The 24,194-nt window shown below is 34.8% G+C and overlaps 1 protein-coding gene across 4 annotated transcripts in view; it reads right to left on the bottom strand.

Moving 5' to 3' along the window:
• Positions 1-5,743: 5,743 nt before the first annotated feature.
• The window catches only part of LOC112916452 (sodium channel protein type 2 subunit alpha), a 136,544-nt gene continuing 118,093 nt past the window's right edge, over positions 5,744-24,194 (bottom strand). For all 4 annotated transcript variants that reach the window (XM_025994126.2, XM_025994130.2, XM_025994128.2 and 1 more), the window contains exons 21-27: positions 21,942-22,064; positions 19,486-19,767; positions 18,160-18,213; positions 15,393-15,530; positions 14,909-15,013; positions 10,938-11,208; positions 5,744-9,434 (exon numbers count right to left, since the gene is read on the bottom strand). In XM_025994126.2, coding sequence (XP_025849911.1) covers positions 8,239-9,434; positions 10,938-11,208; positions 14,909-15,013; positions 15,393-15,530; positions 18,160-18,213; positions 19,486-19,767; positions 21,942-22,064 — 2,169 coding nt within the window. In that variant the 3' untranslated portion in view covers positions 5,744-8,238. The remainder of the gene's footprint in view (positions 9,435-10,937; positions 11,209-14,908; positions 15,014-15,392; positions 15,531-18,159; positions 18,214-19,485; positions 19,768-21,941; positions 22,065-24,194) is intronic.

Below are 24,194 nucleotides of genomic sequence, written 5' to 3'. Positions count from 1 at the left end.
GACACATCAGAATATGGCTTCCAAAAATATTGGCTGGTATTATAAGAGAATGGTTTTTAGTATTGGAAAATAATGGCAATAGTTATAAACTCACTCAGTTCCTTCTAATAATGCAATCTTTTATAGGAAGCCTTTTGAGAACTTAGCATGGGGTGATTATTCCTCTTATCCCCTAAAAATTGGCTTCAATAACATACTATAAGATTTATCAATTAAAAATGTGTGATGTATATACGCAGAAAAAACAGACAAAATAAATCAATAAAGATGTATTTTGAATGACATGATAAATAAATTTGATCTATTAAACATATATAAAACATTATAATAACTTAATAATACATTTTATTTTCAACTACGTATGAAACTTAGGTTTGTGGAGCTGCTGAGCTACAAAATAGTTCCCTCCCCTAAAATTAAAGGGTTAAAATTATGCAGAGTATATTAACTGAACAGAGGGAAAATAAATTAGAAGTAAAACAAAAATATCTAGAAAATTCTTTTTAAAAACCCCTCAAGGGCAGCCCCGGTGGCACAGCGGTTTAGCGCCGCCTGCAGCGCAGGGCATGATCCTGGGGCCGCGGGATCGAGTCCGCATCGGGCTCCTGCATGAAGCCTGCTTCTCCCTCTGCCTGTGTCTCTGCCTCTCTCTCTCAATGTGTCTCTATGAATACATAAATAAAATCTTAAAAAAAAAAAACTCTCAAATGTTTGGGAATTAAGCAGTACTTTCCTAAATTTCTAATAAAATAAGAAGAAATAAATAGAAACCTGAAAACATTTTTTTTAACTGAATGGTAACAAAATAAAAAATAACAAAATTTATGGAATGTTATTAAAGCCATGCTTAGAGAGAAATTTATAGCCTAGTCTAAGTGCATTTACTAAAGAAAGGATAAAGGCTGAAACATTTTTATAATAATGTACAAAATAATTGTTAATTAGAACCAACGAAATAGAAGGAAAGAAATGATAAATATAGAAGCAACCAAAATTAATAATGAAATAGGGAAGGACATACTATAGAGAAGATTAAAAAAGCCAAAAGTTGGTTCTTAATATATAATAATTAATATAATATAATATTAATATAATTACAATCAGGGGAAAATGGTCTTAACTATAGACCTTTTAAAAATAATATAAAGCAATAACTTTAAAAAATAATATAAAGTTATAAGTAACTTCATGTGAATAATATATAATATCTATTTTAAAATAATGTAATATAAATATATTATAAAGTTATAAGTAACTTTATGTGAATAAAATAATATAAAGTCATAAGTAACTTTATGTAAATATATAATATAAATAATGATATAAATTTTATGTGAATAAACTTGAAATCTTATTTGAAATGTTAAATCATTAGAAAAAATAGATTTATGGCAAGTGAAATGAGAAGAAACAGCAAGACTAACAGTCCTCTACTTATTACGGATAAATGATAAAAAATTGAAACAAAAAGCAAATCAGACTCAGAAGTCTTCATAAGTCATCTAAATAATTAAGGACAGCAGTCTTATTTAATCTCTAACAGAACAAAATAAAAGAAAACAGAGACCCTTTCCCAACTTGTTTTAAGAGCATACCATAACCTTATGATCCAAACCTAGCAGGCACATTAAAAGAAAGGAATATTGTGAGCCAAGCTGTTTCACAGATGTAGATGTGAGAACATGAAACAAAATATTGGAGAACTAAATATTGCAATGTAATGAAATTGCTAGTGAAAATGATCTAATTGGATTCAATTCCAGGAGAATAATTAGGGTTGACATTCTAAAAGTAATCAATACTATTTACCATAACACCAAAATAAAGAATCATAATAATATGATTATCTAAATAAGGCACAATAAAAATTCAATAATTTCAGTGTGCATGAATGATTTTGAAAAAACTTAGATTCGGGATTGCCATAATTCTCTTTGAGATGATAATGAGTATCTATTTTTAAAAACCTACACCAAACATCATTCTTAATCATAGTAGGATTGGAAAGAGAAGAAATCAATGAATAGAAAACTGAAAAACTGTAGACAAAATCAATAAACCAAAAGTTGGTGTTTTGAATACATTAACAAAATTGAAGAACCCCTAGATAAACTAATCAATAAAAAGATAAATTACAAATTTTCAATATCAGAAGGGAAAAACAGATATGAATAGAGATGCCACAGATATTGAAAGCATAATAATGGAATGACATGAACCACTTATGGTGTAAATTCAGTAATCTGGGTGAACAAATTCTCTAGACAAATGCAACTTACCAAAAAAAAAAAAAAAAAAAAAAGGAAAAATCATAATAGCCCTATATCTATTAAAGGAACAAATCTCTTTAATTAAAAACTTCCCCACAAAGAAGAATCAAGTTCCTTACAGTTTTAATCATGAACTCTATAAATATATTGGGGAGAAAATAATTCCACTATTACAGAAATTCTTTCAGGAATAGACAATTTCTAACTTGTTTTATGAAGCCAGCATTATCCTGATACCAAAAGCTGACAAATTACCCAGGAGGAAAAAAAAACATTAAAAATAGAAAGAAACAGTAAAACACATGAGAGAAAGATTCAGAAATTTCAACACATAACCCTCAGGAATTCTAGATGGAGAAAATAGAAGAATATAGGATGAGGAAATACTTGTTTGCTGAAAGCTGAGAGCTTTCTTGAAATTTTCCTAATTACAGATATTAATAAATATGTCAATCCTCCAATTACATTAGCATACATTCTGAGGCTGATTAATAAAAGCAATTTCATAACTAGTGTCAAAAAATTGAAAAACACCAGAATAATTATAATCTAAAGTATTCCATTAAAAATACAGCTGCAGGCACCTGGATGGTTCAGTAAATTAACGTCAGACTCAGATTTTGGCTCAGATCGTGGTCTCAGGGTCATGATCATCAGGCTCTACACTCAGTGGGGAATCTGCTTGGGATTCTCTCCCTCTGCCCCTCCCCCCACACTGTCTCTCTTTTTCACTCTCTAAAATAAATAAATCTTTTTAAAAACTATGGTTGAAATAAAGCCATCTTCAGAAAGAAAGGAGTAGAGTCAGTTTGCTACCCACAGACTTTCCTAATAGAATTCCTCATATATTTCAAGAAGGAAATAGGGAGCGCTTGGGTGCTGCAGTCCGTTAAGCGACCTACTCTTGGTTTCGACTCAGTTCTGATCTCAGGGTCATGAGACTAAGCCCCACGTTGGCCTCTGCACTCAGGCTGGAGTCTGCTTTCAACTCTCTCTCTCTTCCTGTGCCCCACCCCCTCTTAAATAAATAAATCTTTTTTAAAAAGAAAAGGAAATAGAACACAAAATGAAGAAGTAGACAGAAGAAACATATTTTAGATTAATTAACACGTGAGTAGGTCTAAGCACTGACTATACACATGCACAAGAATACCATTTTTAAATTCTACTCTGTCTGACATCCAATGAAGTAATATTAGACAAAAATCACATAAAAGTGGGCAGTAATATGTGTCAAATCTAGGAACTTCATTGTTTCAGATAATTGTACAACTGCTGATTTTATTTCACTAATTAAGTATGTATGTTAAAATTTAAAAGCAATCAATTATTGAAAAAAAGAGAAAAGGAAGGGAATAAGGGAGGAAGATGTGTAGCTTCTGAACCAGTACAGATGTGGAAGAGTGGAAAAAACATGACAAAATTAATTTGAAAGAGGACAAAAAAGGGAAGGAAGAAAAGAGAAAAACTTGACAAATAAAAAGCACAGAATAGATAGTAAAAATAAAATCAAATATATCTCTGTATAAAATAAATACAAGTAGATTAGCATAGGCTATTAACAGAACATTTAGATTGGTCTTTTTGTCTATGTATATTCTTTTTAAAAATATATACCAAAAGATAAGAACACAGACATCTTTGAAAATAAAGAGATGGGGAAACAAGGTATCTGTGAAATACCAGCAAAAAAAAAAAAAAAAAATATATATATATATATATATATATATATATATATATATATATATATATCGGTGTAGTCCTCTTACTATTAAATTAGGTAGGGACAGATGTATCTAATTTCACTGCCATTCTACTGCTTAGGAGCAATCAATCATTCCTCATTGCCAACAGAATAAATCTCAGGCTGTTTAGCATGACATACAAGGTTCTTCACCTCTGGCTATAACCTTCTTTCGGACAGCTAATTTCATCTTTGATGTCTCAGAGCCTATCACAAAGTTAATGTGTAGTAGACACTTAAATATTTATTTAGTTCAGATGACACGAAAAATAAAACCATTATCGATGCAATCATTGTAACATTTACTTGCATGATGTCCTCTTCACCTTTCTCATAGGTATTTTTTCTTAAAAAGAAAAGAGAGGAGAAACATATCTAACATTTTGACAACTAAGCAAAATTTCTTTTCTTATGCCTTTTCCTTCCCCAGCCCTTCACTCTTGTTGTAGGTATTAACAGCAAGACCTTTTTTCAGAGGATGGTTTATAAAACATTCCATTTTTATACTCCCCTCCCTTCCTCTACTTCCTCCAGTTGTTCTTCCCTCTCTTTCCTTCCCCCTTTGCCTTTTCATCCCCCCTCATAATCTCTCCCCACTGCTCTTTGTAAATTGATCTGTATTATACAGAACTCGGGAGAACATGTGATTATGAGAGGTGCCCCAGAACAGAGAAGTAGAGAATGGAAGCCTCTCCGGTTTAGATTTGGGACTTGATAATGACAACTTGAATGTGTGTTTTATGTGGAACATCTCCCATTGGTCCAGGTTAATGGTTTTGACCCAACAGGACATATAGGATTCAACTGAGTTATTTTATGAATCCATACTGTGTCCTAAATCACCTACATCTTCATCTCACCCAGTACGTACTAGGAGTAATCAGGGTGCCATGTTGTGTGGGTTTATAACTTGAAAAAGCTCTCAGAAACAACACTGATAGAATTCTTTTTCACCAACTGCAGTCTTAAAACCCGTTATATAAACAAATCAATCTCATTTCCGTTCGCTACAAGATAAACACCTCAAAAGCCATCATATTGGAAGCCTTACTTTATATGCAATGCATTATATAATGAAACTCTGAAACGGGAAAGGGGTATTCTCTCTTCTCTGTAGACTATTTTTTCCCATTGGGTGAAGAGACCCTAATGCAATGACTTTCAACCCTTAGTATGAATCAGCATCAACAGTAAGCCTTTAAAAGGAAATTATATGCTTAAGTCTCATCCCCAGAGATATGAGTTCAATTGGCCTGGTCTTGGTCCATGCACTGGCATTTTTAAAAAAGCTTCTCAGGTAATTCTAAAATGCAATCAGAATTGAGAAACATTTCACAAACTACTCATAATTAAGTAGAAAAACCAGATCTTTCTCATTTGCAAATTTTGTTAATATGGTACAAAGAGTTGAAATCTAAGCTCACTTAGAATTTTTGCCAAGGAAATTGTAGGAATGAATATAGTGATACTCTATGGATTTTTTTTATAGTGATAGTAAATTATTAGGGGTTTAAGTGCACAGAGCCATTGTCTACAGAACGTAATTAACAAGAGATTAGGTGAACAGAAAAGAAACAAGAAAATTATCTTGAATGAAAAACAAGAGCCCAAGGAAGGAATGGAAAAGTATATAGAAAAGTAGATCAAAGATACATAGGGAAGAAACTGAAGTGAAAAGAAGAACAAAACAGTAGGTAGACGAGAAGGAGAAAGGATGCACAACTTAAAATGTTAGTCAATTTTTTTATTAATTTTTGTAACTTTCCAGTACTCTACCCAATACCATATCTAGATTTTTGGCCAATATTAAAACTAGATATCCAATACACTCTTCTTGATTGATTTCCATTCCATGAAAAAATTTAAAGATGAATTATTATATTTAATGTGTATTCTTTACATTTATATTTGTTCTGATAGATCATTTTTACATGATAGAAATTTACCTTTAAGTGGCAATTCAAAGATAGAAACAAAGACAGAACAATTAAATACAAAACAAAAGCAAAACCTTTATTCTTTTGGCTTGATTGTAATGTGGCTTACCGTTCTTTATGGTAATAGCATTTTCCTGCATGCATTTCACCAACACACTACAAGTCAATAGCTTTAGTATAAAGAATCTACATTTAGTGTTGCTTGTGAAAGAAAAACAAAATGTTTTGCTGTAACTGGTAATATAATTTCACTACCTGGCTTTGTGAGAGAGAAAAAAAAAACAAACACAACAACTTGGGTCCCCTATCATAACTGATACAGTTCTAATGCCGTACGGGTCAGTAAGAGTAAGATCTATCTGGGTAAACAAACACTGGAAAAGACTGACGATTTACTGAATCAAAAGACTAGGTGGAAACATCTGATCCAAGCAATGCCAAGAATATCAACTGATCTTTCCTTAAGCCTCTCTCGATGATAAGGCATTACTATTTAAAAGCAAATAAACGCTGGACTCAGTCTGAGATTTGTTTTCACATTGAGATGTGTGCAAAGGTTACAGTACTAATAAAAAAGCAGAAACCTACACTGCATCTTAGTCTTTGTTTCTTATTTTGTGAAGTGCTGTAATTTAAAAGTGCTAGGAACAGAAACTAACAATAGTGACTGTGACATCAACCTGAAGATACTTTTTAATTTCTCATTTTATGTACAAAAGGCTGAAAAATAAAATAAAATGAACTTTTTACAGTATTTATATTTTCTTAGAAAACTCTAACCATATAGTTTCAACAGATTTAAGCAGCTTGCAACATGTTCGTACAGTCGGGCTTTTTACCACAGAGTGTTCAGTTAAGATTGGAAGAATAAAAAGCAAGAAGCTCTTCATTGTTTGCTGCAACCTATTGCTTAATGACACGAAGAATGAGGTCTTGGTCGAACAATTTGCTTCACTTTACCACTGACGTATGGCTTCCCATATTCGACTTCTGAACAGTGGAAGGAATAAGATACAGCAGCATAGGCAAGATAAACATGCAGCAGTGACAGCTTCAAACTATAATGGAACCAATTACATCATATTACCTGTTGAAAGCTTGCAAACTATACTTACTGTGGTACATATTTGATGCAATAAATACTGTGCTTAAGTCATCATTTTTGTTTGCTCAAACATGCACCACTGGGTAAAATTACTATTTACAAAGCAGACTTTTATTGTTTAAATTGACATATACTATGTCAACCTTACCAAGAGCAGAAGATGGCTAAACAATACTGCAGGAAAAAAGCAGAATCAACTTTATAAAGTGGTGGGGGGTGCTTTTTGGTCAATTCAGGTTCTTAAAAGGATCGATAGGATATTTTTAGTTTATGCCAAAGGACACTTATCAAAAATGGTATAGTCATGCTGCCAGGACTCGAGTGACTATGTGATGGTGTGTGTGTGTCTCTCTCTGTGTGTATACATATATATGTATATACACGCACATATACATATATACATATATACATGTACATATAATGGATCATGTAAAAATAAAACAAGTCTTCAACGCTTGTGAATTCCATGGAACATTTACAGGCACATTAAAATTTTTCTGGATGAGATACCTTAAAAACATGAATAGCTATTTAAGCACCTCAAAAATCTAAAAACATCCTGAAACAAGAAGTAAACTCTTTCCTTTTGTGATGTGATTTCTTTTCACGTGTGAATGAGAAGTGCAGCATGCCTTCATTTAAAATATATCCAGTTATACAATAGAGAAATGTAGAATTCCCTACCTTTAATCCCTCTCCCCAAACATAAACCCATTTACAAAAATAGTCACATATAATAGTAAACAACCTGTGAATTAAAAAAAAAAAGGTGATAAATTCACAGCATACGTTTTGTAAAAATGTGGCAGGTGTGGCAGTTAAATCATAAACAGTGGTGACAATTACTATCATCAAGTGTCACGTGTTGAATTTACATAAAAATTTAACTTCCCTCCCCCCTTTAAAGTGGTTCCTATAGTCTGAGTAGCCATTACATCTCTGCTCTTCAGCAGTGTCAGCTGGTTGTGAACACAGAAACCTCCTGTCAATGCTGTTTTTCTGGTTTATTGGGTCCCAGTTGGCTGACCAGAGGTCTCTGTCTTGTTATAGGCACTGACCTTAAGTATACATTTGTGAAAGCAGTTTGGCATAGACCTCCTGTGGGAGTCCTGTTGACACCAATCCATCACCATCACAGGCTGTAAACAATTGATCACAAAATGGAATATTCTTTGTTCCTTTTTACTTTTTACTTTCCCTGATATCTTTCCCTTTGTCTTCCTTTTCTGATTTGTCTTTTTCAAATTTTTCTTTTTCTGGTTTGGTCACACTATCATACGAAGGTGGAGAAGTGGTGGAAGGTGTCACATCGGTTTTCTCTGGCGTCGAATTCTCATTCAGTTTGTCAATGAGGATATCTTCTTTGATAGGTGTTCCATCCCCTTCTTTGCCTTTGTCTTTCTTATAGATACATGAAACCTTTTTAACTTTCTGCTTCAAGAGGTACCGTCTATAAGCCCTCTGGATAACGATAGCAGACACCTCCTCTTGTTTGCGTTTCAGAGTGGTTGTGATGGGTTCATAGGAGACTTTGGAGGGGTTCGATGCCATGAATCGCTCCTCCATCTGTATTCTAAGGGCATCCATCTCTCCACTCTCACCCAAAACACGCTTTGTAAAGGCAAATAAAATGTCGAGGCAGTGGATCCGGTCCCCACTGACCATGGGCAGGTCCATGGCAATGAGCTGGACTTTGTTTGGTTTCGCTATGAGGAGAGGAGGATCCAGGGCAGCTGCAAAATCAGAGAGCTTGGAGAACTCTATAAACTGGGTGGCATCAGGATCAAACTTCTCCCAGACTTCATAGAACATCTCAAAGTCATCCTCGCTCAGGGGCTCTGCACTCTCCTCAGTAGCAACACTGAAGTTCTCCAGGATGACAGCGATGTACATGTTCACCACAACCAGAAAGGAGATGATGATGTAACTGACAAAAAAGAAAATCCCCACAGATGGGTTCCCACAGTCTCCCTTAACTGAGCTTCCAGGGTGATCTTTTTCAGGATCACAGTCTGGAGGTCCACTATTAAGAATAGGTGCCAGCAATCCGTCCCAGCCAGCCGAGGTGGTAATTTGGAACAAGCAGATCATGCTGTTGCCAAAGGTCTCAAAGTTGAACATGTCATCAATTCCAACTTCCCTCTTGACATAGGCAAAGTTGGACATTCCAAAGATGGCGTAGATGAACATGACCAGGAAGAGCAGGAGGCCAATGTTAAACAAGGCAGGGAGGGACATCATCAGAGCAAAGAGCAGTGTGCGGATCCCCTTCGCCCCTTTGATCAGACGCAAGATTCGACCGATCCTGGCGAGCCGGATCACTCGGAACAGGGTGGGGGACACAAAGTATTTTTCTATCAGCTCAGCCAGAAACATGCCTATGGAAAAGCAAGAAACAAAAACAAGAATAGTGTTATATGTAATAGCAGTGAATGAAAATTTACATGGATTAGATGGTAATTAGTTTTACAAAATATGTACATAAGAATTAAGTACACACACACACACACACACACAGTCTGCAGTATTCGTTTAGTAAAATGAAACTGGTATGTTTGGTGTTATAACATTAACCTTGCTACACTAACTGAAGATTTTAATGGTCATTTCTCCTAGTTCAAGACAACCATCCATTGAAAGAAAGACTCAACCACTGAAGGCCTAAAGATGTCACAAAGTATATGGCAGCCAAGCAAAGTAGTGGATTTGTAGTTCCAAAATACTAGATCTAGTACTGGCATAAGAACAAATGGACAAGGTTTGTGATTTTGGATTAGAATATAAGAATTCTTATCCTGAGATGGTTGTGATCCATTTTATTTGGAAGGTGGCAAGACTGATGGACAGGAGAGAATCCAGGCTTTGGAGACAGACATACTTGGGACTGAATCCTCTCTCTTTTTTTCACATCCCTAAATGGTGATAGTAACTACATTTGTTGTTGTTTTTGTTAAACTTAGCACTTACTAAGCCTTTTCTTTGTTGTAGGCATGCTGCTAACTGCATCTACGTACATAATCTCATTTAATTCTTGCAGTAATACTTTACAGAAATATTCCCTGGAAAGCTAGGGATGGGAGAGGTAACTTGGCATAGGTCACAGAACCGGTAAGTAGTGAAAATAGGAAATGTCTGTGTGACTCCCGAGTCTCACCTCTTAATCAGTTTATGGCCACCTCTTAGTACTGTTGTGAGGCTCAGACAGAAAGGCTTATGGTCTTAGTGTTCTAGTCCAGCAGAGAACGCAGTATAAATAGTGGAATACTATTTTTCCCTCTGTGTATGTTCTCTTTTCTCAAATAGGTAGACCTTTGTCTTAAATCTCTTATATTTATTGCCAGCACCTACATCTAACCACTTAATATGTATTAATGATAACGGGTCTATTTTAGTTCTTTGAACAAAATGTCTACTCTTGGAAAAAGAACATTACAAACCATCTGAATCCAAAGGTAAGATGAAGCTTACATGTGTGTGAATATATGTAAACACACATACAAACTCTTCCAACTATCAGTAGCTTACTTATGGACTATTTGATTACTTCTAATAATTTTTATGTGTATGTGTGTGTGAATTATTGATTCAAAGCAGTACTTGTCTACACCACAGGAGTGTGAGTGCAAGAGTATTATGCCAAACTGCAGTTACTGTCTTCTGAAATGAGACAAGATGATAAATGAAAGCTGAAAAGCATGAATTCTTTTTTACACAGCATTTCTTGCACAGCATGCAACAAGAAAAATGACAAACTGAAGAATGGACTATTAGACTTTTATCTGAAAATTTGGGATGAAAGAGAAAGATTAGTAAGAAACACTGGCCAAGTTTTAAAGTTTTACTACTATCTTCCTTAACTGAGAAAAAGCACCTCTTCTTACCTACGATAGAGAGAATGACCACCACAAAATCAAAAATATTCCATCCAATGGTGAAATAGTAATAACGAAGGGAGATTAATTTCAGCACACATTCTCCAGTGAACAGAACAATAAACACCAGATTAATCCAGTACAGAATGTTTGTCATCTCCTGACTCTGGTCATCAGTTTCCACCATCATGGTGACCATGTTGAGGCAAATGAGGATCATGATACTGATATCAAAGACTTGTTTGGTTACAAAATCAAAGACCATTCCTTGGAATTTATTCTGGAACAAAGAATATGTAAAATTTACTTAGAAACATTAAAAAAATAAAATTTGACTTATCTGGTTATAACATAGCAATATGAAAATGTAGCTTTTATAAAAACACATGTTTATTTTAATACTTGGAAGAACATTTTGTATACTGGCATGTGCAACTTTTTAAAAATGAATTTGTATAAACTGTTCACGATATCAGCTTTTATAACCTGGCTTTAAGAACCACTTATTGTGTTCCCAGTGCCAATAATATCAGCATATGTATGATGGACAGTCAGCCAATATTTGCCACTATCACAAATCTTTGTTATCCCATGAATTGGAGGTGGGTATCAAAGTAAACTTTGAAGAACTAATAAATACTTCTCCAGCTTTTTCTCTCGTGTTTATTTTTTTCCGGTTTCTGCTTTTATAGTCTTTCCCCAAAGGCAGAGCACCTTAAGTTTCATCTGGGAAGATGTTTTAAAAAAAATGTAGTTCAAGAAAAAGGACATATGTGGAACACCTGATGAAATCCAATTTGGCCCTGTATTTTATTTAAATGCTCTTGTACCAAAGGTTAATTTCCTAGCTTTGATTACTGATCTATGGTGATGCCAGATTTTGAAATAAGGAAGAACTGGGTGAAATTATATGGGGTAACTCTTCTCTAAGAAAATAATAATCTTTAAAAAAAAAGTTACAGTCCACAATCAGACTTTCAACCTTTGCCCTGTTCAGTTTGGACCTTATTTCCAAGCATTAATAGGCTTAATGCATCATTTATGAAATTAAGTCCTCACCTTACCAGTTCTGCTCATTTGGACCCTGTTTTATATCGTTTTGCTTATACCTGCTTGGTATTTCAGGCTTTCTAGGGCTCAAGGCTTTACTTAACTTCCACTAGACTGTTGTCTACTGTCTTACTATGATCTGTTACCAACACACTTTATAGCCTGCTTTCCCAGATCCTGACATGTTTATCCATCTGGATTCTCTGTACTAATGTTCTGATCTCTGCCTGTTGAGAGACATCCGTTACTTCCTATGGGAAATCCTTGGACATCAAACACCTCTTGTTTATTTTATTTTTCTCTTTTCTCCGAGTAGGTATCTGGCTTGCTGAACTAGACTTCTATTGCTTCAGCTGAGTCTGTCCTTTCAGAGCCCTCTTCAACTTGATAAATGTGTCTAATTCCAGATCCAAACCCTTCTTTCTTAGTTCTTATTTACTGTGGCTTACCTTTCCAAGTTTGGTTATATTTCTTCTTTTCCCACCCTTCTGATATTTCCCATCCCTCTTAATAAAATTTGCAGATTCTACTATATCATTTTATCTTGTTTCCTCATACTAAAACAGTGTGTTTAGTCACTCCTTCTCTGGTGACTTTGAATTCAATTTTAAGTTTTAAGCACTCTGTGTCCTCAGAAAACTTTATGCTTGTATTTGTCATAAAATTGATGACACCGTATTGCAAATGGTTTGCTCTTATTTATTTGATTTTAGTTTTTTTCTCCTAGTCATTTGGAGGCTCTTCAAGGACAGAGGAGTGTCATTTTTTTCCATAGATAAAACACCTAGAGTGTAGTAGTTTCAAAATTGCTTAAAATTAGAAGCTTTTTTAAAAAATATTTTATTTATTTATTCATGAGAGACACACACAGAGAGAGAGGCAGAGACATAGGCAGAGGGAGAAGTAGGCTCCCTGCGGGGAGCCTGATGTAGGTAGGACTCCACCCCAGGACCCTGGGACCATGACCCAAGCCGAAGGCAGATGCTCAACCACTGAGCCACCCAAGCGCCCCTAAAATCAGAAGCTTTTATCAATAAAAAGCTCTTTAGATTTTCTGCCCATGTAGTTTTCCAATGGGTCACTTTGATGTGTAACTCCAATCCCCAGTCACTAATTGCTATCCAATTTAAATCCCAGGATGTAGTATATGCTGGAGGAAGCTATAAAACCCTAGCAGCCTTGTTCACCAAAGATATTTATGTTCTCTCATTTAATCTTGGCCCTTGATGATGAGGAGGAATCCTTTATCCCTCCCTTGCTCCAGGATAGTTCCAAACTTCTCAGCTATATTATATCCTTTTCTCTCTATTCTCTTTTGAGAGCATCAAAATCAGTGTAAAGAAACTCTTCTACTTCCTTTTGCATTTCATATTATCTTGACTTTTCATACATATCCTTTTATATATTACTCCATCTTCATTAGAGGATTCAGTCCCTCTTACTTCTAAATCTAACCTAGACCATTCTATTCTTGAGCCACATCCTATGTGACTTTATTCTATATTCCTTCTCTTCACATTCTTCTCCAGAACTCCAGCTTTGCTTCACACCTGACCTCTCTTAATCTTAAGAAACTTAATTTTGCTACTTCTAAATATTCATTCTTCCCCTATCTCCTTTTGATTGTCAGATTCTGCAAGCTAGCATCTCCAATTTTTTTCTCCATGCATGTCCCTTCTTCATATCCTGCATGACACTAGTCATCCAGTGTGTGTATGGCAGAAACTCCTAAGTTCTCTTTGTTGGTTCCCATATTCAATTAAGAGACAAACTTTAGGGATCCCTGGGTGGCGCAGCGGTTTGGCGCCTGCCTTTGGCCCAGGGCGTGATCCTGGAGACCCGGGATCGAATCCCACGTCGGGCTCCCGGTGCATGGAGCCTGCTTCTCCCTCTGCCTATGTCTCTGCCTCTCTCTCTCTCTCTGATGACTATCATAAATAAATAAAAATTTAAAAAAAAAAAGAGAGACAAACTTTAACTTCACTCCAGTAACAGCTCAAAAACCCATATACTTTAATTCATCTCCACGCCGCTCTGGTTCAGACTACCTCTCATCTCTGAAACAGCTCCAACACCAGTCTACAAAGCATACACATCGCCCCTATCAATACTGGTTGAGTGATTTTTACAAAACTGAAAATGACCAGGTCCCCTTCAATGGTTTCCCATTGCTCTAAGAATAAAGACAACTTTTGAACATGGTCTACAAAGCTGAGAAAAACCTGACCCATCCTAACGTCTTCATTCTCAACACATCCCAATGAATCCCCACTCTCAGCCTCACTGGCCTTTCTACCTCAGGGCCTTCACATGTGCACTGCCCTTCTCCTAAAGGGTTCTACTCTTCCTGCCAACAATTCCCTACAGCAACCAAGCAGCTAGTGTCAAATATACAACTGAAATAGCCATAAAAATTCATGAAGAGAATGAGGTTATCAGATTTAGAAGCAAAATGCTAGGGGATAATAGGAAATATTTTTAAACCAGAAAAAAAAAAAAAACCTGTGACTTGTTTCATTAATGATTCCACTTAGTCAGCAGAGCTGGATAGAAAATGGGGCATATCTGAGATGTACCGATTATTCCAACTGGTTCCCACTGCACTCTGCGAACATTCAATATTTCTATACAGTGTATGTATGGATATGTTTTCTTCTCTACATTACTAGAAGCTCCTCAATGACATCAATCCTATGTAATACTATTGACATATAAGTCTGAAATTTTTTATTTACATATATTTTATATGTTTATATATAATACCTTTAATACATATTTTGTGCATATTATATATATATGACACATATACTTAGGCTAAGATAAAAATTCTGTTTTGTAGATTCATAAAAATACTAGTATCTGGCCATTTGGTCTGTGCAAATGATAAATAACATAGATCTTTCTGGGAATTGAAATCAGGTTATTCTTACAGCAGGTCGAGGTATGGGTTTTTGTGGTTTCTTTGAACCCAGTTTTTTCATTGCATTGTAGTATTTCTTCTGCTCTTCTGTCATAAAAATGTCTTGACCTCCAAAGTAAAAAAATAAAAGCAAAACTTGTTAAAATTATGTTCTTTTCTAACTATAAAATCCACCTCAGTATTTGTGTGGCAATTGGCTTCCATGTGCTATTCTAATATTGTCAATATCTGTATTTACAGAAATAGATGGATATATCCAATCCATAAATTATTCTGTATTAATAAATCATATCTCTATACTAAAATAGCCATACATGCTATCTGAATTAGCAATTGCTTAAAAACGTATAATAGATTAAATAAATCAGAATTCTTAAAATAATTCAGAATTTTATATTCCCTTTTTTTGCTGATTACATTTTGGAAACAAAAAGAACCAGTGTGAGATGCTTAGTTCACATTTTAGAATAAAGATAAAGTTTTAGTATACTTATCTTCTTTTTCTGTTGGTTGAAGTTATCTATGATGACACCAATGAAAAGATTCAGGGTAAAGAATGAACCAAAAATAATAAAGATGACAAAATAAAGGTACATGTACAGATTGTCTTCATACTTGGGTTGTAATTCTACCTATAAAATATTAAAGAATGATAACTATTAGAACTACTACTTGTTTTATAAAGAGGACATGAGATAATTTTCAATTCTCAAAGCATGTCTCAATTGCTGGGAATGAAAAAAAGATCAAGCATTAGACAGAGTTTATGAGACATCAAATCTAACATGCTCATTTTAGAGTACTGCAAGACAGTTCACTGACTAAGTGAAACAACTCATAGAAAAGTCTAGATAATGAATTCATTTCACCCAATAAATCTCCAGATTATGAATGCACTTTCCCTTATAGGCAGTCTCCCAATCTGGCATGAAAGTGAAGATTTCCCTTTCTTGCCAAAGAGATGTTTGAGTTACACTATTTTGTGTTAAAATCTTTAAGATGTATTCTCTCTGATTCAGTTTTTTCATCTGTAAAACGGAAATAAGAGAACCTTAACCTCATAGGGTCGTTGAAAAGGTTAAATATATTGATATATGAGAAGTGCTTAAAGAAACAATGCCTGACCCATCATAATTGAGAATAAATGTTTTATTTCTATTATACATTATTTTCATAGGCTAGAATTATCATTGTAGGTGAGGATATGGGTACATCTGTAGGATCATGCCTTTCTGAAAATGAATCCACAGATTCATCTTACTCAGGAGGCTTTAGGCACAGTTTCTACAACAATGATGCCCTGTCCTGTCCAGCACACTTTTGGTAAAAAAAAAAAAAAAAAAAAAGTGATGGTGTGAGCTTTGGCCGTTATGTATAGCTTAGGTCTCACAGGATATTGTTCTAACCAACTCAGTTAACAAGTCACAGGAGATAATGGATACAGGTAATGACCCATTGTGCCATAAAATCAATTTAGAGAGTAATTGCCAACATGATATTTTTTTTCTAATGAAACAGTAAAATGGAAAATATTACAAATATTGTAAAAGTACCTACTCTTTGATGAGATTTTTATTTCATTTATGTGTGTGTATAGTGAACAGTGATATAAAATGATATTTTTAAACATTTAAAATTAAATACAATACATACAGAAAAGTGCATAATATATAAGTGTAAAATGTATTCAACTGAAACATTCAATTATGTGTCCATTTCTACAACTTTTGAGTTGTTTCCAGTATTTTACTAGTTCAAAAAGTTACGTTCATTCTTGTACATTAGATTCTGCTATGCATGTGCACAAGTTTTTATAGGATATATTGTTAAAAATGAAATTGTAGGGTAAAAGGATATCATGAATTTTATTGAATGTGATAATGCCCAACTTTTTAAAAGAAATATTTATCCATATTTTTCTGTCAGCATTGCATAAGAGTTCTTATTGCTTTTTATCCTTGACAATACTTAGTATTGTCATGCTTTTTAATATTGCCAAAGAGGCAAATGTATAGTTAATATCACATTTTGGTTTAAATTTGCACTTCTCTGATAATTATTGAGAGTAAGAGCAAGCATTACTTTTTGTAATTTTTAGTGTCTACTTGTATTTCATCATTTGTAAAGTGCTTGAACACTGGGGAGTCACATAACAGACTACTGTCCACTAAGTTACTAAGGAGGACACTGAAAGAAAGTTGCATATCAGGTTGTTGCTAAGGAAAGTAGGAAGAATTCTAAATGAATTCATCAAGACAGGTAGGAAACTATTACAGAAGAAAGTGGTTATAAGCCCATTGCTTGTGGTGAGTTCAAAAATGGGTACTACCACTTAACACATTGATCCTCTTTGCTTCAGTAGTGAAATGCAGTTAATATCAACTACACAATAACACTATTATTTAAGGTTAAGTGGGATATAATAAGAAAGCCCTTTGCAAAGTAAGTAGTAATATGTAGAAAGTTATTATTATTGCTCAAAAAAGCATATAACTGGGATTCCTGATAGTACTCACAAGAGATACAGTGCAGGGCTTTTAGTTTTCATGCTCTCTCTCTATTTAACAAGGTAACAGCAACAACAACAACAACTCAGGAATTTTTTCTCAGTTACCACCCAGTTATTGGTGCTAGGAAAACAACAATTTAAATTTAATTACTATGCTCTGGCAAATTACCAGAAGCCAATCTCCTTTTTACCAAAATGTGATTTCCTCCCCCATTGTTAAATATTAGTGAAAATTGTACAAAATTTTCAAAAGTGCTGAGGTGTGTAAGGCAGACTGTGAAGGCCCCTTCCTTCTATCACAAAAATCTCACTCCTCAGAGAGAAACACTGTAAAGTTTTTGTTTGCTTTCTCTTTGTTTTTCTGTCATTAGTCAGATTCTTACTATTAAAAAGGGAAGATAAAAAGATGGAAGAAATCTGTGACAGATGAAGAAAGTGCATGTTGAGGGCTTGTAACACACAAATGGCCAAAACTATCAGAGCCAAAAATAAAATGCTTAATTTTGCAAAATCAACAATTTTTTAAGTGGCAGGTGCCATGCTAGATACCAGAAAAGTTGTGTCAGAAGATTTACAGTGAGTAGAGAAAAATACTCAAATCAAATTTTGGAAGAAATAATGCAAGGTAGAGTATTTTATTTCGGTAATATGGATGTTTTCTATAAATTGGCCCATTGTTTTATTTATTAGTAAATTACAACACTGTGGAAATAGTCATTGGATCAAATCAATCTTCCCTCTAAACAACTTACATTTCGTGAATCAACAGCTGCATACATGATGTCCATCCATCCCTTAAATGTGGCCTGTAAAAAAGGCATACCATTTAATTTTTCCCCCACAAATTATAATCTTAGAAAAGACATTAAGTATCAGATGACCAATTCAATCATTCAAAAACACATATATAAAAGTTTGGAGTTAGTATTTAAAGTCTGGGCAAAGTTTTTAGATGCATGGAAAATATTTCAATTTTATATTCTTCTATAAGTCTATAATTAAATTATGATAGATTATAACAATATGCTATGATAAAAACAGTTATCAACAATTTTTGACTGATATACCCATAGGAATATAACATGAAATTTGATAAAATAGCTCCATGTATATAGTACTAGCATCAGCCAAATTGAAAAATATGCTGCATTGTTTGATCTTAATGCTTTCCATTCTACTTATTTTTTTTAAATGGTATTATCACCAATCACTAATCATGATGATTTGTTCTTGAAAAATCTCCATATTGTTGATTATACTATTTTGAGGCAACTATTCCATAAGATGAAGTAGTTGCATAATCTGAGAACAAACATATTCAACTGCAACTTACTCTTAAATATTTGTGGTTTTTATGCAGACACAGCACACCTAAAAACAAGTTTTACACATTTGTTTTCAGTTCCTTAGGGCCACAGGATCTATCCCCCCTATATTCATACAGAATTGGGTATCGTGTAGGTGGATCATCTCAGGGAGTGGTTAGTTGAGAAGTTGAATGGATTTTTATGAATTTTTAACAGACATAATAGACTTGATAGAAGATTTTTATTTCCAGGAGAGCAATCTCCCTATCTGAAGGGGTCAAGCAGTTGGCAGGAATGGCAGGAATCAGAATAAGTTTCTGTGCAACAGATGTAAAGGTGGGGAGTTTGGTTATGGTGGTGGTGAAAGTTGGGTGGATGAAGATTTGATGAGGGTTTGATGCTATCTGGTAGCTGAGGAGTGCAGAAATTGACTCCTCCTCCTACCCACACACTTCTCCAACCCCACCCTAGCGCCAGTGCCTCTATGTTGTTCAGAATAGGGATGGGGTAAGAGAGTGGGAACCTATACAGGAATCTCGGTAACAAAGGACTGGTGCTGGGGTAGCTAATGCACAGTGTGAAGAACCATGAACTTTGTAGACCTGTCCAGTTACCAGCATGATGCAGAAAAGGCAGTCCAGCAAGGCTGAGAAAGAGAGAAAGAGTCTAGGCAGGTGGACTTGAGGAAGTATGTACTTGAAAATACTAAGAGAAAAGATTTCAGATTCATGTTAATAATACATCACAGAGAATAATAAAGTGGTTACTTACTACTTGAAGCAGAGAAAGATATCCAAGTCCTACATTATCAAAGTTTACTTTCACATTTTTCCACCTGGCAGTTTGATTGCTCTCTATGAGGGCTTTACATTCGCTGTAGTTGTTGACCACACTTACGTCAAACATTTCTCCAGTGGTGTAGTTAATACAATGGTAAAACTTGCCAGCGAAAAGATTTACTCCCATGATGCTGAATATTAGCCAAAAGATAAGACAAACCAGGAGCACATTCATTATGGATGGAATGGCTCCTAGAAGAGCATTGACAACAACCTGGCATAGAAGTGAGAAGGGAAAATAAGGGAAAAAGAACAACGGTCAAACAATAGAAATATATCTGTCCCTAAAGTTAAATATTGGGCAGAAGCTAGTATCCGGTAGCTCCAATAAAAAATTTTACAATTACAAGTTCAGAATTGTATAAAATATATTTTATATTGCAGAACACTTTCTCAAGAAGTAAGAACATACACAGCACATTTTCATCAAAGAATGGAACTAATTATAAATGCACGTCGTGACATGGCAATAGAAGCAGTGTCAGCATGTGAATATCACAGTTTCTAAGAATTTGCAAACCATTAAAATTTATTATTCAAAACCTGAAGGTAAAAGAGAACAATACTTCAGGGTCAATTTCCAGGGCAAAAGAGAACACTATTAATAATTATTCTGAGAAAGCAAGTATCAGCCATCCTAAGCAGTGTGGTCTAGGGTCACGTTATGCATGATAAGTCGGGAGCAGAGAGATCGGAGCATGGAATTTGAACATGTAACAAGGAGAAAATGGTTTGGAAGTCAGGAACTCCATGTTCCAGTTTCCATCACAAATTAGCTGTGCGCCTTTGGGCAAGTTATTTCATTCTTCCAATCCTCCTTTTGGGAATCCCTTTCAGAAGAAAATTTTCATAAAGCATTGCAATTTGAGCCCAAGGTTTTGACTTAATGGATTTGTTACTTGCAGCTTTCTCAATTAACTAGGGCTTTCAGAAAACATTTTCAGCACTTTTTAAAATTACCCCTCAAGCAAATATTTAGCTTAAAATCTTGTTCTGTGCAAGTGCATCTAACCTACAATCAGAGATAAACTATCAATGAACAGGCATGTAAAATATAAGAAATACATGCATCAATCTTCCTCAAATCCTTTATGGGATAAAAAGTACATACAAACACATATGTACATACACACATATAAACATAGGAGTAACGATATCTTACAACAACAATACCAAAGGGTACTTGGCAAAAGACACAACTCATTTACAAATTGGCACCTGGAAGATAATATTTTGAAGTATTTTTAAATGAAAGTAACTTTTAAAGAACTTATTACACTGTTACTATGAGAACGTCAACTCTGATAATTCAGAGGTACTTGTAGACTTGACAGTTTATTTTTAAGTTCCCTACAAAGAATGCTCTGCCAATGAGAGGAGATTCTGGTTAACAGAGTTAAAAAAAAAAAAAAAACTGGATAGCGAAGAATAAAACATGTGTTTTCTAAGATTGCGGGATGTATGGAAGGAATTCTAGGAATTTAGGTTCCTAGTCCTTATCTATGCAAATTTGATACAGAAAATATGAGAATTATTCTAGTGTGAAAGTTTCATTGCCCTTTTAAAATCAAAACTACTACCGTAAAAACAGCGATTTAAATTGACGAAGTGAAAAGAATTTAACCGCTAATGATCCCTTTCTATGTAGCCATGAGCACACACACCTACACACATCATTGATTTCTGGTTTCTGTTTGCACCATTCAGAGAAGGTCCCCAAGTAACTATTTTCCAATTATCAGAAAAAGCATAATTTTCTAAAAGTTTCTTTTAAAATAGCTAAATCCACAGAGACAGGATGTCATCTTTTCCTCTGTGCTGAGGGTGTGTGGTTTTGTGCCCCAGGGGATGACAAACAGCAGCACAAATTCCTCCTGGTTCCTTTGCACCACCTTCTAAGTGAGTATTAGATTTCCACAGCTGACCTACTTTTTAGCCACCTCAGCCTGTGTTTGAAAGTTAAAGGGCCAGATTCCGGTTTAAAAGTCTCAAACACATCATATGGAGCAATGAAGTAATGATGAGGAGTTCTTCAGGGTTTTAAATTACAGTGGGTGGAATTTCCCGCACATTTACAAATGGAATGAACATAACTAATTTTGACTCACATCGGAAGTCTATGCAACATGATAGAGATTTCCCACAGAGTGAAAAATCTACTTAGAAGCAATCTAATTGTTTCTAATTAGAAGCAATCACTTAGGCACTCTATTCTGAGTGTCTCCAACGGTGTGTCACCTTTACGGATGTCTGACAAATATTGATTGATCGGTTATGTCAGTATGAATGTATAAGATATAAATTCTCCATGGATTTCGAATTTCTGAGGTACAGAATGTCAATCTGTTCTGTTCTAATTCCAGTAAATTCTAAGGCATGCAGTCTTACCCTCATTCCTTCAAACCGGGATAGGGCTCTCAATGGCCTCAGAGCTCTGAGTGTCCTGAGGGATTTGATGGCGCCAAGTTCTGAGTAACCCAAGGCGTTTGCAGTCAAGCTAACCAATGAGACCTATACAGAGAAAGCAACACAATTTTCTCATTTACAGACAAAAATGCTTACCCTGTTCAACCTCGCTCTGTGCAATAAACCAGTAGTTCTCAACCTTTAGTGAGTATCAAAATCACCTGGGGGGTTTGTTGAAAACCCAGATTACTGGCAGAGTCTGGTTCAGATTTGGAGCAGGGCCTGAGAATCTGCATTTTGTCAAGTTCCCAGGTAAGGCTAAAGGTACTGGTCTGTGAACCAATTTGAGAACCACTACCATAAACTTAGGAGCTATACGTGTTTTCCTTTCAAGATTCTTGACAAGAACAGGTTTGTTTGTTGTTGTTGTTGTTGTTGTTTTTATAAATTAAATGTAAAACAAGAAAAGGAATGCCATTGGAATGCAATCTTCATCTACAGATCTGTAAACCTTTATCATCTCTCATATTATTTAGCAGACCTGAAAGGAAGATGATTAAAACTTAGTGCACAGGTGAACTAAGCAAACCACTGGCAAATCTGAACACAAACACATCTGGAAAGATCTAGGCCTCTGACTAGTGGCTTTGTCTTTCTGTCAACTTTAGTATGAGGGCATCAAACCATGAACTAGGTCAAATTAAAATAACCCCCCACTCCCCCCCAAAAAAAGAAAAATTGCGATTTTAGTATGACTAATTAGAAATTGCCAGAACAATGTTTTCAGTCATTTCTACAGAGGACAAATATAGTTAATAGAAGCTCTAAAACCTCAACTGTAAAAGAAAAGAACTGTCATAGGTAGCACAGTAATGTCTGATTTCCTCTGAAAATACATAGAAAACTCTTTAAAACTACATAATATAAGAAAAAGTATTTTGTCCTTGAGGACATTTGAATTTCAAAAGCAATAAATAGAAGTAGATGTGTAACATAGCTTTTATGAGAATGTTGCTAATGGATATTGAAAAATATTTTTAAGAAAAAGAAAGCACAGAAAATTTTTACAACAAAACTTATTCAAACTAATCTTGCACATGTAATGTGAAATAGAAAAAAAAAACCCTAAATTTGGCAAAAAAAAAAATGAGCTACAAAAATTTATCTTAAGTGGTTTATATATTTTTCCTAAAATCTAAACTTTTAATTTTAGGCCTTGTGAGCTCTCTTTTCAATGACAACTGAAAAATAAAGTTCCTGGATTATCATTTGTTGTGAAGATTTTCTGTATATAAGATATGAGGACCTGGGCCCTTTATATTCCCTGAAGACAGAATCAAAAAGAAATAGGCATACATTAAAGGATGAAGGATACAAGTAGGACGTAAGAAAAAAAATTCTGAACAGGGGCAGTATTTATTGGCTAACTAAAAGAAGTAGCAAAACACCCAATTATATGTGACTTGAGTAGCTAAATGTGAGAAGGAGATACATTTATGCTTTCTCTTTTTCCTGCAGCCATCACCTAATTGGTCTTTGGTCTCTAAAAAAATCCCCTTTCTATTCCATCATTTACAACTGCACCAAATTTCTCTCCCTAAAAGAGTGAGCTTTTCTTGTCACTTTCCATAGATAATGCTTCAGTGGCTTCTTTAACTAGAATAGAGGCTTACCTCTTTTTGGATGGCATCATGGGTTCTTTACACTCTTCTCCAATTCATCTTTCTTAGCTTGTCATCCAATCAGAAAACACTTTCAGTCGCCCTGTGGCACTGTTCTTACCTTCTAGGATTATTTGTTTCTTGAACATGCCCTGCTTGGCATGCATTGGTGTATTTATGCTTTGGTGTCCCTCCCCTGATGTGTACTTACTGACATTCTCATCTCTCAAACTCCAGCTCACGCAGTCCTTCCCCACAAAGCCTTGCCTCCTTCCTTACCCAAGTGAGTGGCACTTCTAATACAGATGTCATCTCCTTGTAAACATATCTATCCTCACTAGTCTACTGTAAACTCCCACAAGCCAGGAAAATGACATTCATATTTGTATCTTCCACAACAAAATAGGTGATCAAGAATATGTTTGATATAAAACAAAGTATTGATGAGTTTAATACTGTCATAATAATTTTCTTAAGTCTAAGAAAGTAAATATCAGGAGAGGCTCAGTAATATGAGCATCAGCTACAGGGCAACCAGATTTCTCCTAAGAATTTCTTTATATTCAGGTCATAT

The sequence above is a fragment of the Vulpes vulpes genome, chromosome 3 (assembly GCF_048418805.1).
Source record: "Vulpes vulpes isolate BD-2025 chromosome 3, VulVul3, whole genome shotgun sequence".
Lineage (NCBI taxonomy): Eukaryota > Metazoa > Chordata > Mammalia > Carnivora > Canidae > Vulpes > Vulpes vulpes.
This window is presented reverse-complemented; position numbering and strand designations above follow the sequence as displayed.